This window comes from Solenopsis invicta, chromosome 5 (genome assembly GCF_016802725.1).
Source record: "Solenopsis invicta isolate M01_SB chromosome 5, UNIL_Sinv_3.0, whole genome shotgun sequence".
NCBI classification, from domain to species: Eukaryota; Metazoa; Arthropoda; class Insecta; order Hymenoptera; family Formicidae; genus Solenopsis; species Solenopsis invicta.
In genome coordinates this window covers 25,855,862-25,868,801 of record NC_052668.1, presented here as the reverse complement: position 1 = coordinate 25,868,801, position 12,940 = coordinate 25,855,862, and the positions used below count along the sequence as shown (strand labels likewise).

Here is a 12,940-nt window from a genome sequence, read left to right as displayed (position 1 = left end):
ATAATTTATTAAGTTGAAAATGCAAATATGGAAAAATAATGATCAATGATATAAGGAAATTGAAAAGATAAAAATCTATATACATACATATGCATACATATATGTATGTATATATATTTTTATATATTTATATTTATACATTTTTTATGTATAATTATAATACACATATGTTATAGGATGTTTAGGACCATTAGGTAAATTAGATATTGATCTGAATAATTGCGGAAGTGAAATTTCATAAAGTAGCAGTCACATTATTGTTAGTGCCAGGTATAAAGACGAAGGATCTTGGATTCAAATTCAAATCAACTCTAATTTTATTTTTTTTACGCTTATAACATAATTTAATCATTTATAATAAATATAATTATAAATTTACAGTTTTTTTTTAATTAACTTGTGTCATATTATAAATTTAATATCTACGAAACAGCTTGTTATCTGTACAAAAAGTTAATAGAACGAGGAAAAAAAATCATTTTGTAATCTGTGTTATAATATAGCTTGGCTGTGTATTTTAAAATATTGTTAAAGTTAATAGATATTGTTTGTTTAGAAATTCTATAATTAAATTAAATAAATAAAACTATAACTTTTTGAATTTAAAAAACTGTAAAACCCCGAATATATATAAAAATATAAACAGTAAACAATTTTTTTTAAATAGGCCCTTATTTATTAAGCAAACTTGTGTATACACCTACATATTTGATGCTGCAATTTGCGTCTTTTTATATCAATGGCCACAATTGTGTTATTTCTACAGTTTTATTTAGGTGCATTGTTGACGTAGACTGTGTACACTGCCAGTATTGAAAATCTATGATTCACGTTACCTATATTATACTTTTTCAATATTGGTAGCGTATGTTATTAATGGAACACAGCCTACATCAACACAAAACATGTAGTAAAACTATGCATCGGCAAATGTATTTTCCGCAAGGCATTTCGACAATAAGGCATTACGACGAACATATGGAAACTATTTCAAAAGTAATGTACAGTTTGACGACGCTACGGAGTGGATAATGCAATCCCAACCAAATTTTAGACAGTTGTAGTGGAGGACTTAGAGAAGCGACACGTGACTTCATTACTTCCGTAGTGCGTGTCATTGCGAATTGACGAGTGTTTGAAGTTGGTCGCTACAAACGGCGAAAGTACCGCGGCAACTTGGGAGTCGAAACAGCTGGCGAGAAAATAGTATTCAATCTTAAAATGTCTTACACAAGTGCACCATCTCCTGTTGTATCGTTTTACTTTCAAATTTATGTGCAAATCAACACCAAATAGATTATCTTCGTCGATAGTATCTCCCAATATTTTCGTTCGCGTTCACGCGGATTTAGGCGGACCGCGGTCTACGCCGGCGAATTAATTGGATTAAATCGCCCGCAGTTTAATATTCATTTCATGCCTTATAGAGACGCCGCGAAGCTCGCAATCCGTATAAATTGCAGTGCCTTCAAAAAGCAATTTCATTTTGTACGTGAAGTTACCGCGGAATATGAAAGCAGGCTATCTTCTCCCGACAACCCTCTCAATTAGGAACCTAACTCTCGTAGAAATTATTACACCAGAAAATGTTCGGGACGATGTAATACCGGGATTACTGCGGGTGAGCACATGACGCAGAAAGCGAATTTTTGGCGGAACGATACTGTCAAAAATTCCTGCTTCTCTCGTCTCACTATTTGTCGTCCTTAGATCCGCCGTTGTACAGTCGTGAGCTAAAAGGTTGCAACACATTTTCTTCGATTGTTTTTGGAATGTAGACTTGCTTATCGAACGGCGAACGTCATTGGTTCTTACCTGTGGATTCAACCAATTAAGCATCGAACCATCTAACCATCGAAGAAAATGTGTTGCAACCTTTTAGCTCACGACTGTACCGTCTTGCCATTTTACGTTATATTTGCAACTTTTTATAAGACAAAAGTTTATGTAAAAATACATTGAATTAAATATAAATAAACAAATCGCACGATTTAAATTATTTACGCAAAAAGAGACTATTTAGTTTCTCTTCTGCGTTGTCTACTTATTGTATATAAATCTACTTATTGTTGTTTGTTATTTGAAATTATATTTAACTGTTAGTTCACCCAGAAAAAAATTATGTTTTAATTGTGTTAAATAAAATCATTTCTTTAACTTTGTTTTTTAAGATACCTTCGTAGATAATCAAATTTATTTAATTTAAAAAATGGCATTATTAGTTTTTTTTTTAATATATAAAATAAATTTTTTATTTGTTTAATTTGAACAAATAATTTGAATAAATAGTTTATTTATTTTTAATTTAATTTAATTGTAGCAAATAATTATTTAATTCAAAGACGATACTAACAGAAATGTAAGAAGTAAATTAATTGTTCTAGTTTTAAAAATATATTTCTTTTATTTAAGAAAAAATTTGCGTTGCGCAATCAAATTATTTCTTTAATTCTAATAAAAAAACCATCAAAATTTTCTTCAAATTAAAGAATTTTCTTTAACCGTATAGCAATGCGTAAATTTCTTTGAATCATATATTTTTTGACTCAAAAAATCTTTTTCGATGTGTTTATTATGTTATATTACGTTATACTAAGTTAATCGAATATTCATTTGCGATCGATTATAGTGAGAAACAAGAGTAATTTTTTAAACGGTATACGTTTACATATACATTTGTGTTTACATACATATACATATATGTATAATATAAATATGAGATTTAACCGTTATGCATTTTAAACTCTGCATAAAAAGTAAAGTATATAAAACCGGTGCTGTGGCTGCAATAACCTTCTGTAATTACGCGCTTAAATCACTGTCGGCGGAGTTATTGCAGCGGAATACTTTCCGCGCGGCCGAATGCGCTAGCATGGGGAATGCTCGAATCCTGGCAGGGCGTCAGGTTATCCAACTTTCCGCAATCCTGACAAATTTCTTTTCCTCTCTTCCCGATCTTGGTACGCGCGTTATTTCCGATTCATCGTGAAAACCGATGACGCGACTACCCTTACGACGCTCGAAACTTCAAAAAACATTCAGCTCGCCGGAAATATGAAACCAGCGAGACTTTCGAGGCGAGGTCAATGACATATTGAACTAAAGAATGAAAATTATATCAAACGAACCGCATTACACACACACACACACACACACATATGTCAAAATAAATTTTGGATTTTTATTAAGCTAAAGGCGCAAGTTTTTTCTGACCCCATATTCTAATAAACCAATTTTTATTAAATTAATTTAAACTCATTAACTAACATTAATTAACACCTGTATTATTTTATTATATTATACTTTTTATGTTATCTTTTTTAAAGAAATTTTCATATTACGGTTAATCAACTCGCTTCTCAAGAATCAAATAAAAATTCTTTTCAGGGAGAAATAACAAATAATAAACGTCTGATAGACGTCTATCAGATGTCTGTTAGATGCCATCGACGTCTAACCAACACCGATTCTATTTGTTTGTTCTCCTTAGGTTATTAAAGCACACATGCGCAAATCATGTGTTTTCAAAGAAACTATAATAAATCTTCTTAAAGCAACTTGTGTATTTTGTCTTAATTAATTATAAATTATTTCAGCCACTCGTCGTTCGTCAAATCTTCTTTGTGCGACTTAATAAGCCTTCATAACGATTCTTTTAAAGTGCGAACGATATATATAGCTATCAAATTTGAATAACCATTTCCTCCAAATTTACGTTTCTAAATCCTAACAGAATTCAGGTCGGTTCTCGTCGAGCATGAGTGAAATTCTGTAGAAGAAACCGGCCATCTCGGCGAAATAATTGGCTCCATTACAAGCTTAATGCGCGTCGAAATTATGATGGCGGAACTTTCGGCGGCATATGCTCCCGGTCCGGCATCGTCACGATTTTCCAACGCGCTTTTCCGCGCGATCTCCTGAAAATTTCCCTCTACTCTGCGGCCCGCCCTTTCACGCCCTTTCCAGCCCTCTCCGCGCTCGTTCCCGACGCAAAATCGGCGGCAGCGGTGGCGGCCCCGCTCGGAGGATTTCCGGCGCGTGACGCGCCCCGAAATTCTGGGTTTTAATTGCGCCCCGGATATTTCGGGGGAAGGGAGGGCGGAAGGCATTAATGGACCGAATCCGAGGCGGAGCTGCAGCGCGACGTGCTGATGCAACGCGTACACTCGGACAACAGGGCGGATGTTTAATTGAGCATTCGGTCGCGCCCGCCCGAACGCGAATGTCTCTCATAATCCGGCGTGCCAATTAACGCTATTAGAGACATCGAGCGCGCACCAGCACGCACCCGACCGACAGCGGTCCACGATAAATCCAATAATTGATTGTGGATCGGCGCGTGTGCGCCGGCCCATTACGAAAAGTCGAAGAACTGCATGCGATTACCTCGCGAGAGCGAATCTTTATTAGCGTGCGTATGAATTTTTGAAAATAACGTCTAAATCATTGTGCGGGATTTAACGTTTATGATGAAGAAAATTTACAAACTCTCGTAACATTGCGAACGCCGAAAGAGATGAGAGATGCGAATCATTCTCCATTTTTCCCACGTTTTATGCAACAAATTGAATAATTTTCCAGTTAAAAATATATTGCCGGAAGTCTAAAGACTTGTATATAAATAATAAATCTATTCGATTTGCTATGTTATCCAAATGATAAACTATTGGGCACTTGTATATAAATTACGCGATAGTATTATACTTCGAAAGCATAACAGTTACCACGTTGGATATATAATTATTAGTCCACCGGGTGATTAATTACCCGGAGAATTATGGCTCCTGGCTATTGTCCCGCCGTAAACAAACGCGGTCTCCCATGTCAAACGCGAGTAAAATTTAGTAATTTTTCGCTTCAGCGGTCACAAGCGAAACCATTTCAATCGACTCCGCCATTGCTCCCTAATTTCATTTGTTACGTAAGCGAGTGCAGAACGCTCGTATTATTACCCGTATTTTTCCTCCGACTCTACGATCTTTTCCGAAATTACGCGATGACCGTTCATTCCGCGATTCGCGTGTGACATTTGGCGCCGGTCGATATTCGCGTGCACAGCCGTCTCGTTTAATTACGATCGGAAAGAGTCACGCGTGTGTCCGATTCAATTGAAAATTAATTCCCTTCGTAATTCCCTTTTATCGGCGCGCTCGCGAAAACGAGCGAAACTTATCTCGAATTTGTTTCAATAAAGTAACCGGGAATACGAATTGCATCCAGTTGAGCAAATAGTGCGAAAGTACTAAATATTAGGTTGACGCAAAAATAATTGAAGTTTTTTTTTTATTTTAAATTGTGATGTTTATTTTGCAATAAACTTTCAGCTACGTTCAAGCAATGTAATTTTGAAGCGCGAAATTTGCTCGACTGATTTATGTTAGTGGTTCATTTCCGCTGTTTGTTTATTTTTAAATTAAAGATGGAAGAAGGACGTTTGGGAGCCTTTTCATCTTCAAGGCTCTTGTCTCGTTACAAGATTTTTGGAATCAATGTTAAATTTGTGCGTTAATTAATATGGTATCTTGACCAAATGCTTGATTAATATTATGAGCAATTCCCGCTACTTTTGGAACTCGAATGAAAAAATCGCTCGAATTTGCTTTCTTCCATCTTTAGTTGAATAGTCTAAAAAAATAAATAGTGAAAACAAATTATTAGCATAAATCAATAGAGCAAATATCGCGCTTTGAAATGATACATTACATGTATACGGCTAAATAAAAGTTCATTCAAAAATTTAAAATGACAGAAATCGCAATTATTTTTGCATCAACTTAATGCAAAAGCGCCTTTTGAGATCATCCATACATGTAATCGGATTCATGTCGAAGTAAAACTCAACGCTGCTCGTTCATTCATTATTCATCATCAACGCGAATAAACTCGCTGAATTTTATTTATTTCATCGGAATATTATTTATTTAATAAAAGAAAAGGCTCTCCATTCTCGCAGCTCATTGCTCAAAGACTAAATTCAATATTCAACGAGGGCTGTTGCGACCATTTATAAATTTATCAATGATAGTGTATACGTTCTCGCTCTCCCCGTATGTCTCACGCTTGCCTCATGTGTGCAGCGCGGTGCGCTGAAAGACGTTGACGCACGAAAAATTCAACTCGTCGCGCTAACTCTAGCATCTCGCGAAGCGAGAAGAGAGGGCCCCTTCCGATTGCTTTCCTCTCCCCTCCCCTCTCCCCTCCATCTATTTCCTCGACGAGGATAGAACGAACGAACGGACAGACAGACAGACAGACGAATGAACGTACGGACGCGGAGAACTCCGGGTAATAGTCGAAAGTTTATAGAGTCTAACCGGAGGAAAGTAACTGGTTTATGGGAAAACTTTCGCCACGTCCTCACACGGAAAATTTACGTTTGCAGCGCTACCGGAGAGGGGACCGGAAATCACAGGCCTGTCCTTGCACTACGCCCCCGGCGAGAACGTGACTGCCAACTGCACTGCCTGGCCGTCCGTGCCTAAGGCCAATCTACGTTGGACCATCAACGGCGAACCGGTAAAGTACCTTTCCGCATCCCCGGCGCGCTAGTCAACTTCCCCCAGGCCTCGTCCGCTGTACCGGTGTATTGCACCGAGACGGCGTGTACGTGCTCGCCTGGCCACGGGAAATGGTTTCGCGTGTTCTTTAGATCGCGAGTTTATATAGATGAAGCCATACTAGTTTATCTTCCGCGTAGTTTGTCTTTCTTCGGGGAAGGAACGAAGAAAGTCTACGGAACTACTGCTTCGTTGCACTTGCTTCGAGAAATCAATATATGCATATGTGAAGACTCTAAATGGAAAAAAAATCGGAGGACAACAAAAATTTAAAAAAAAATGTAGCAAGATTGAACTCTTTCACCGAGACACATCGAACGCACGATCGAAGAATCGACATTTTAATTTACATGTTGACGAGATAAAGGAGTTCATAATTTTGTAATTAAAATAGTAAAAAGAAAGGTAACATAGAAATCTAAGATGTACATCTCGAGATAAAAAAATTTGGAAAAAAAATTGTCTCGCGAAAAGGCTCTTTCGCTAAATTCCATACGGAAAAATGGTCAAACTTGAAATTAAATTAGAAAGGGTTCGTTCAATTATGCATGTACATACTTGAGGCGCATCACCAGCTAGAAGACTTAAGACTTTACATGTTAAGCAGCTGCCTAATATCATAGTTAAACTTCGCGTCACGTTTTTCATCGAAGCGAAAAATCGGCTTCGGTTTCGTCGACGAATAATGCGCCCTTAACGAGAGCGCCCTGCACGAACTGGATAGGTACACGCGTATACACTCCGATCTCGCCGGTAAGCTGCTTTCGCGACGGAATCTGATTTCGCGTAAAGCGATAGTGTCCGCGAGAGACACTGAAGAGACACTGGCACGGCAGCGTTGTCGAGAGAAAATCTCGTTTCCTGCCGTGGCAGCGAAGTTGAGGCCTCGAGGCCTAGCCTCGTGCGCGATTAGTGTATTCGTCGCTTCGCGTGACGGACGCGAGACCTTCTTCGAGGATTTTGTCTCGTCTCGTTTCTGATAAGACACGACGACGATCCGAGTAAATCTGCGAGGAGTTCCACTGTCGTTTATTCGCAAAATTTGCGTTACTGCGAGTCGGAGAACGATGGAAACGATGCAATTTCAGACTCTATTCTTAATTTTGTTTAAAAAATTCACCTTTAATTTCTACGAACTTCCTTTTTTTGTTCTTACGTGAACTGAATAAATTTAAATCAATTCTTCAAGTTGAATAACATTGTTATTTTTAACTTCCAAGTGTGTGTGTGTAGAAATCTGATAATTAGATTAGAAATCTGTTAATTAGATGTAGTTGTTTGCTTAATTACACGTTTTGTGTCAAAATTTATTATTTTGAAATCGTGTAGTTAAGCAAGCAACTACATGTAATTAATCTATTTGTATGATTAATGTCCATTTCCACCAATGCAGATTAACTTTGATCTCGGTTTATCTAACTTTTGATTTTGTCCTAGTTCTTAGAAAAAGATAAAGAATAAGTTAAACTGATACCAAAATTAATATGCATTGCTGGACATAGACATCAATTTTTTAATTCAAAAATTATTTATATAAACGTACGTATTAAATGAATAATAAATTATATTTGAGTCGAATTTAATATATTTCTTGAGTTAAACTGTTTAACTCCATTGTTACAGTTTAATTAACTTCACATTGAGTTTTAATGGAGAATGATTAAAATAAAACTTAAATAGGGCACAATTCAACATTACGAATTTAACAACGTAGTTTTGATATAGGGTACATTTTACATATTTACATATTCATATAAATATAATTTTCTATGTATATTATATAACACAACAACGCGTGCTACGCGCGCATTTTCTTTTACGAGTTTAATAAATATTTATTTTAATTAAACAATTATTTAATTATTTAACAAAGTAATTATATTAATTAATCATTTACGCAATTATTATATTTATGTTAATTAAACAATTATTAAATTAACAAAATTACGACAAATTGGTAACGCGGAAAACAGGCTTCAAATTAGATAACCAGCCAATTTTTAAATAGAACTAGAAAATGACTTTAAAGAAAACTTTTTTAGAAATTTAGACCGAATTCGGACTTCGTTGTGAATGGTTTTTTCATGAGGTAGAATGAAATCGGTGAATTTGAATTCATCTAAAACGTGCCATACACTACTAAATGCGCGTTTAATGATTACAACATGAGTTCTATCAAATTTTTCATAATGCCATGATAACTTTATGTTCGCACATTATAATAAAATTTAATTCTTAATTTAAATTCTCCACGAGCGAGTTACGAGATAATATGCTAAACGAATATTGCGAGTAGCCTGTACAGTATTCACTCATTAAAGTATGCGCGGGATTAATGAGATTAGTGGGTCAAAACGTGCAGTATCCTTTGATCAATTTAGAGTCAATTTTACCTTAGCGAAAATTCGATTGGTCTCGCCACGTCCCTTTCGCAAATTTTTTTTTGCATCCTGAAGATCAAATGTTTCGATGCGAGCGCGTTCCAAATAAAGAAAATTCTTTGACGTTAAAATCAACGTGAAATTTTTAAATAAACGAGAGAATTTTGTTACATGCACGTAGCTGTGCGTTTACAACTTGGTCTAATTCTTTTTCTTACATATCCAAATCACCAGCACAATTTTAAAGCTTGAAACTTTTTCGCTTTATCGACACATACATGGAGTAGTCAATGCACACAATTTCCCACTTCATTATGTTTGCAACTGAAAAATATTAATACCAAGAAGGAAATATTACGAGAAGAGCGCGAGGTGTACTAGTAATATTCGCGGGACAATCGGCGGGGAAAAAAGAACTGTCGGACGGTTTGCTGAACGGACTCGGTGAAATGTAAAAGATTGTCGTGCAATGTGCAAAATGTGTTCCTTAGAAAAGCGTAATTTCGCGCCAAATTGATCGCCGTTCCCGGATCCAAAGCAAATCTCCGTTAAAACGTCAACAAAGCGGCGGGCAAAGTACATTTCTCTCCTTTGCCCGGAGCACTCTCGGCACTCTTTGATTGTCGCGGACGTTTCTGTAAATTAGAACGGACTGCGCGCCCCGAGAAGAACGGCAAATCGCTCGCGTTTTGTATGCAGGTCGATTAACCCTCGCGCGACTACGTTTTAGAGTCGTAACATGGCGAATTAAAATTGATTAAATCATTCTGCAATCACGCATCTAGAATCCTGTAATTCCTCATTTAGTACCGGATCTTTCCCTTTCAACTTTTAAGATATCCGTCTTTTAATACGAAACTTCGTTCGAGTAATTTCATAAATGAATTTAAGAATTACGGCGGATGATTCGATTAAAAGTTTAAATGCTTAGATATTTCGATTTGCCTAAATTAACGTCAAAGTAGTGCAATCTTCTTACAATGTTAAGTAATATCTCAAAGCCGCTAAAATTTATTTCATTTTATAAAACTGCGATTATGTTAAATACACACGATTATTACGAGTTATAATAACAAAATTAAAAATAATATTAATTATATGTCCAGCTCGAATGTAGCGGAAGCTACAGAAAAAAAACCCTTGAAAAGGGTTAATTAACGAGTATCAAAAGATGTTATTTATATTTACTTAATTAATTGTTTATTTGTAATAATATCTTTATTAATTGATCTTTTCAAGTGTTGTTTCAATTAACAACACTTTTATTTATCGATAGAAGAATACTAAGCTGTTGCTTTACGCACTGAGAAAAAAAATTGTAGTGGCGGCAACTGTAAGGGGACAACCATATTGTGAATAAAATTATAATATATAGTTAAGTAAATTTTATTATAATTATTACAATTAAATTAATGGTTAAGAGAATTAATAAAAAAATAGTTGTAATTATAGTACATTATATAATATAATTACAACTATTTGTTATTAATTCTCTTAACTAATAACTTACAATTAGTTGCAATAAATATATTATAGTTTACTTAACTATATATTATAATTCTATTAATAAATTTATGAGATTGTCCCCCGATTGTAGTTGCCACCACTACAATTTTTTCTCTCATTGCGATTACGTTTGATGAATTATACTTGTTATTCTATTACGCTGCCAGATCGCTTCGTTCGATATAATTATTCGCAACATGCGAATGCTCGTGCTTGTAAATTTATTGCAACGGCGTTTCATTTTTCCGATAGTAAAAGACAATTTTATCGAGAAAACTTTATCGCGTTTTTTCACCCCCTCCATATAAATTTTCTCGAAGAAGATACACAAAAGTTGGTGATTCTGATAAGTCTCCCCTTGTCTGCTTCCTGTTCTCGATTTTATGTCGCAGTCACCCGCGGTATTATTTGAACGAATATCGCACGAATAATTCGAGTTTACGATTTCGAGAAGATGAGAAAAGCATCGAGAGCAACTTTATCGGCCGCTCCACAAAACATATATACGGAATTGAGATTCTTTTTTTCATATTTCACATATATCGATCGATCGTACAAGCGTTACACACGTTATACACACGGTACGCAGTTGTTACGGCAATTTTACGCCGCCCCTCGCGCACCGCTTGATATAAGTTCGCAAATAATTCGAATTTACGATTCTCGTACAGGATAGGCGAAAGGCATCGATGCGAACGGACTTTATCGCTCGTTCCGGGGAAGGGGGAAAAAGTGGAAACAAGATTTTTTCGCGTTCTTCGGCAGAGCGATGGATCGATCGTAAGTTATCGCGCATTGTACGGTAAAGCCCGGCCCGGCCCGGCCCGGCCCGGCCCGGCCCGGCTCTGACACACAATGGTTGGTGTGCGTGCCTTTTTATTAACATACGAGCCGAAACTGCAATCGCGGTCGATATATAGTGACATATGGCCACGGTGAAAAGCACCCGGGCGCCACTTTTTATACGTAATGGCTCGAATCCGACGTCGGTCGCACGTCTTTTTTTTGCCGTCCGATGCGGGGTGATATACGGGCGGGGCTGGCATCGGCGAGATGGGAATTTAATGCGAGCCCATATTTGAATGATACGACGCTTTTTCAGCGACCGGCGGCGCAACGGCAATAGTCTTTCTTTATTATTACGCTCCCGCGCGAGAACAAGTTTCAGCCATTTTTCAAGCGACGAGCGCTAAAGTCGCACGGAAGTTTCCCGACGATCCGAAATAATTCCTCCGGCACGATTCAGACGCCGCCACCCCGGGCCGCCTCGTGAAATGATGTATGGCCTATCATGTTCTTACCTCCACGTGCAGCGATGTGTAAAATCATTAAGTTACCGCTGTGAATACAATTAGGGGAGGAGCCCCCCGAAGTTTGCCCCTCGCCTAATTTTGCCCTCCAGTCGATCTTGGCTATTAAGTGCTCTAACTTGCTGGCGAACTTTTATTGAAGATGACACCTAGACAGCTGGCAGCATTGCTACGAGCATCCATTCATTTTGCTCTGAATTAGTTTCATTTTGCACATAGTACAATATTTGATAGTTCTTTAAATTTTAGCGTCTAACAATAACGTAATCTTATCACTTGCTTGTGCCTAGATGTAATATTCTGTTTTCATGTTGAGATTCTGAAGGCGAATCTCATTCTGTCACTGTGTTACAGAGAACCAGCTATTATAATAAAAATGATATTTAACATTTCTTTGTGATAAAATAACATACTGTACGAGCGAATAAACAAATAACATAAAAATAATGTAGTTTTAACGTGAAGTCCAAGATAAATAAATAAAATATGCGTGTCAACGTATTACAAATGTTAATTTTACTAAAGAAAAATAAATATGTTTCCATATTTCGTTTCCAAGCTGTGCCGAAGTGTCAACACTTTTTGTGTTGAAATTTTACATAATATTTATGTTGTTTATTAACATATTCATCTTACGTTAAATTAATATGAAAATTGGAGTGGACCGTTCAAGACGTGCAATATAGGTTTCTAACACAAATTTTCCAATTGCGTAGAAATTTCTTGATTGTACGTAAATTTAAACCACAACCAATTTATCGAAGCGTGATCAATACCTCGAAAATACTCGTGAAGTCGATACATGTATTATATATATTTTTCTTCGTTTCCTCACGCAAGATAGAGACCCTTTGAGCAACAATTTATATTCCCTGCGCAACATGATAAAATAAATGTATTTATGCGAAAGGAGGAGCCGCAATCGAACGTGATTTCGAGGAGGCTCCGCGAGGTCTCTCTTCACAGATTTCTACGCGAATTCTCGGATTCCTGCGTGCTTCGTAGACACCGAAACGCATTTTCAAGAGACTACAACGAATCATTCAGGAAACGTAGCGAAGATTGAACGGATTTAAGAGTCCGCCCGAGATTAGATTGTCCCAGCGGCTACGTCCGTCGCTTCTCGGACGATTCCTTGAACTGTTGGAAGAAACCCTCTTACGCTGTTTATACACTTCCCTTTGCG

The 12,940-nt window shown here is 36.8% G+C and overlaps 2 protein-coding genes across 3 annotated transcripts in view; one reads left to right on the top strand and one right to left on the bottom strand.

Annotated features, from left to right (window-relative positions):
* LOC105195378 overlaps positions 1-12,940 on the bottom strand; it is a 115,105-nt gene that overhangs the window by 1,848 nt on the left and 100,317 nt on the right. The window lies entirely within an intron of this gene.
* The window catches only part of LOC105195292, a 264,833-nt gene that overhangs the window by 196,147 nt on the left and 55,746 nt on the right, over positions 1-12,940 (top strand). For both annotated transcript variants that reach the window (XM_026131018.2, XM_011160664.3), the window contains exon 4: positions 6,383-6,516. In XM_026131018.2, the coding sequence (XP_025986803.2) occupies positions 6,383-6,516 (134 nt within the window). The remainder of the gene's footprint in view (positions 1-6,382; positions 6,517-12,940) is intronic.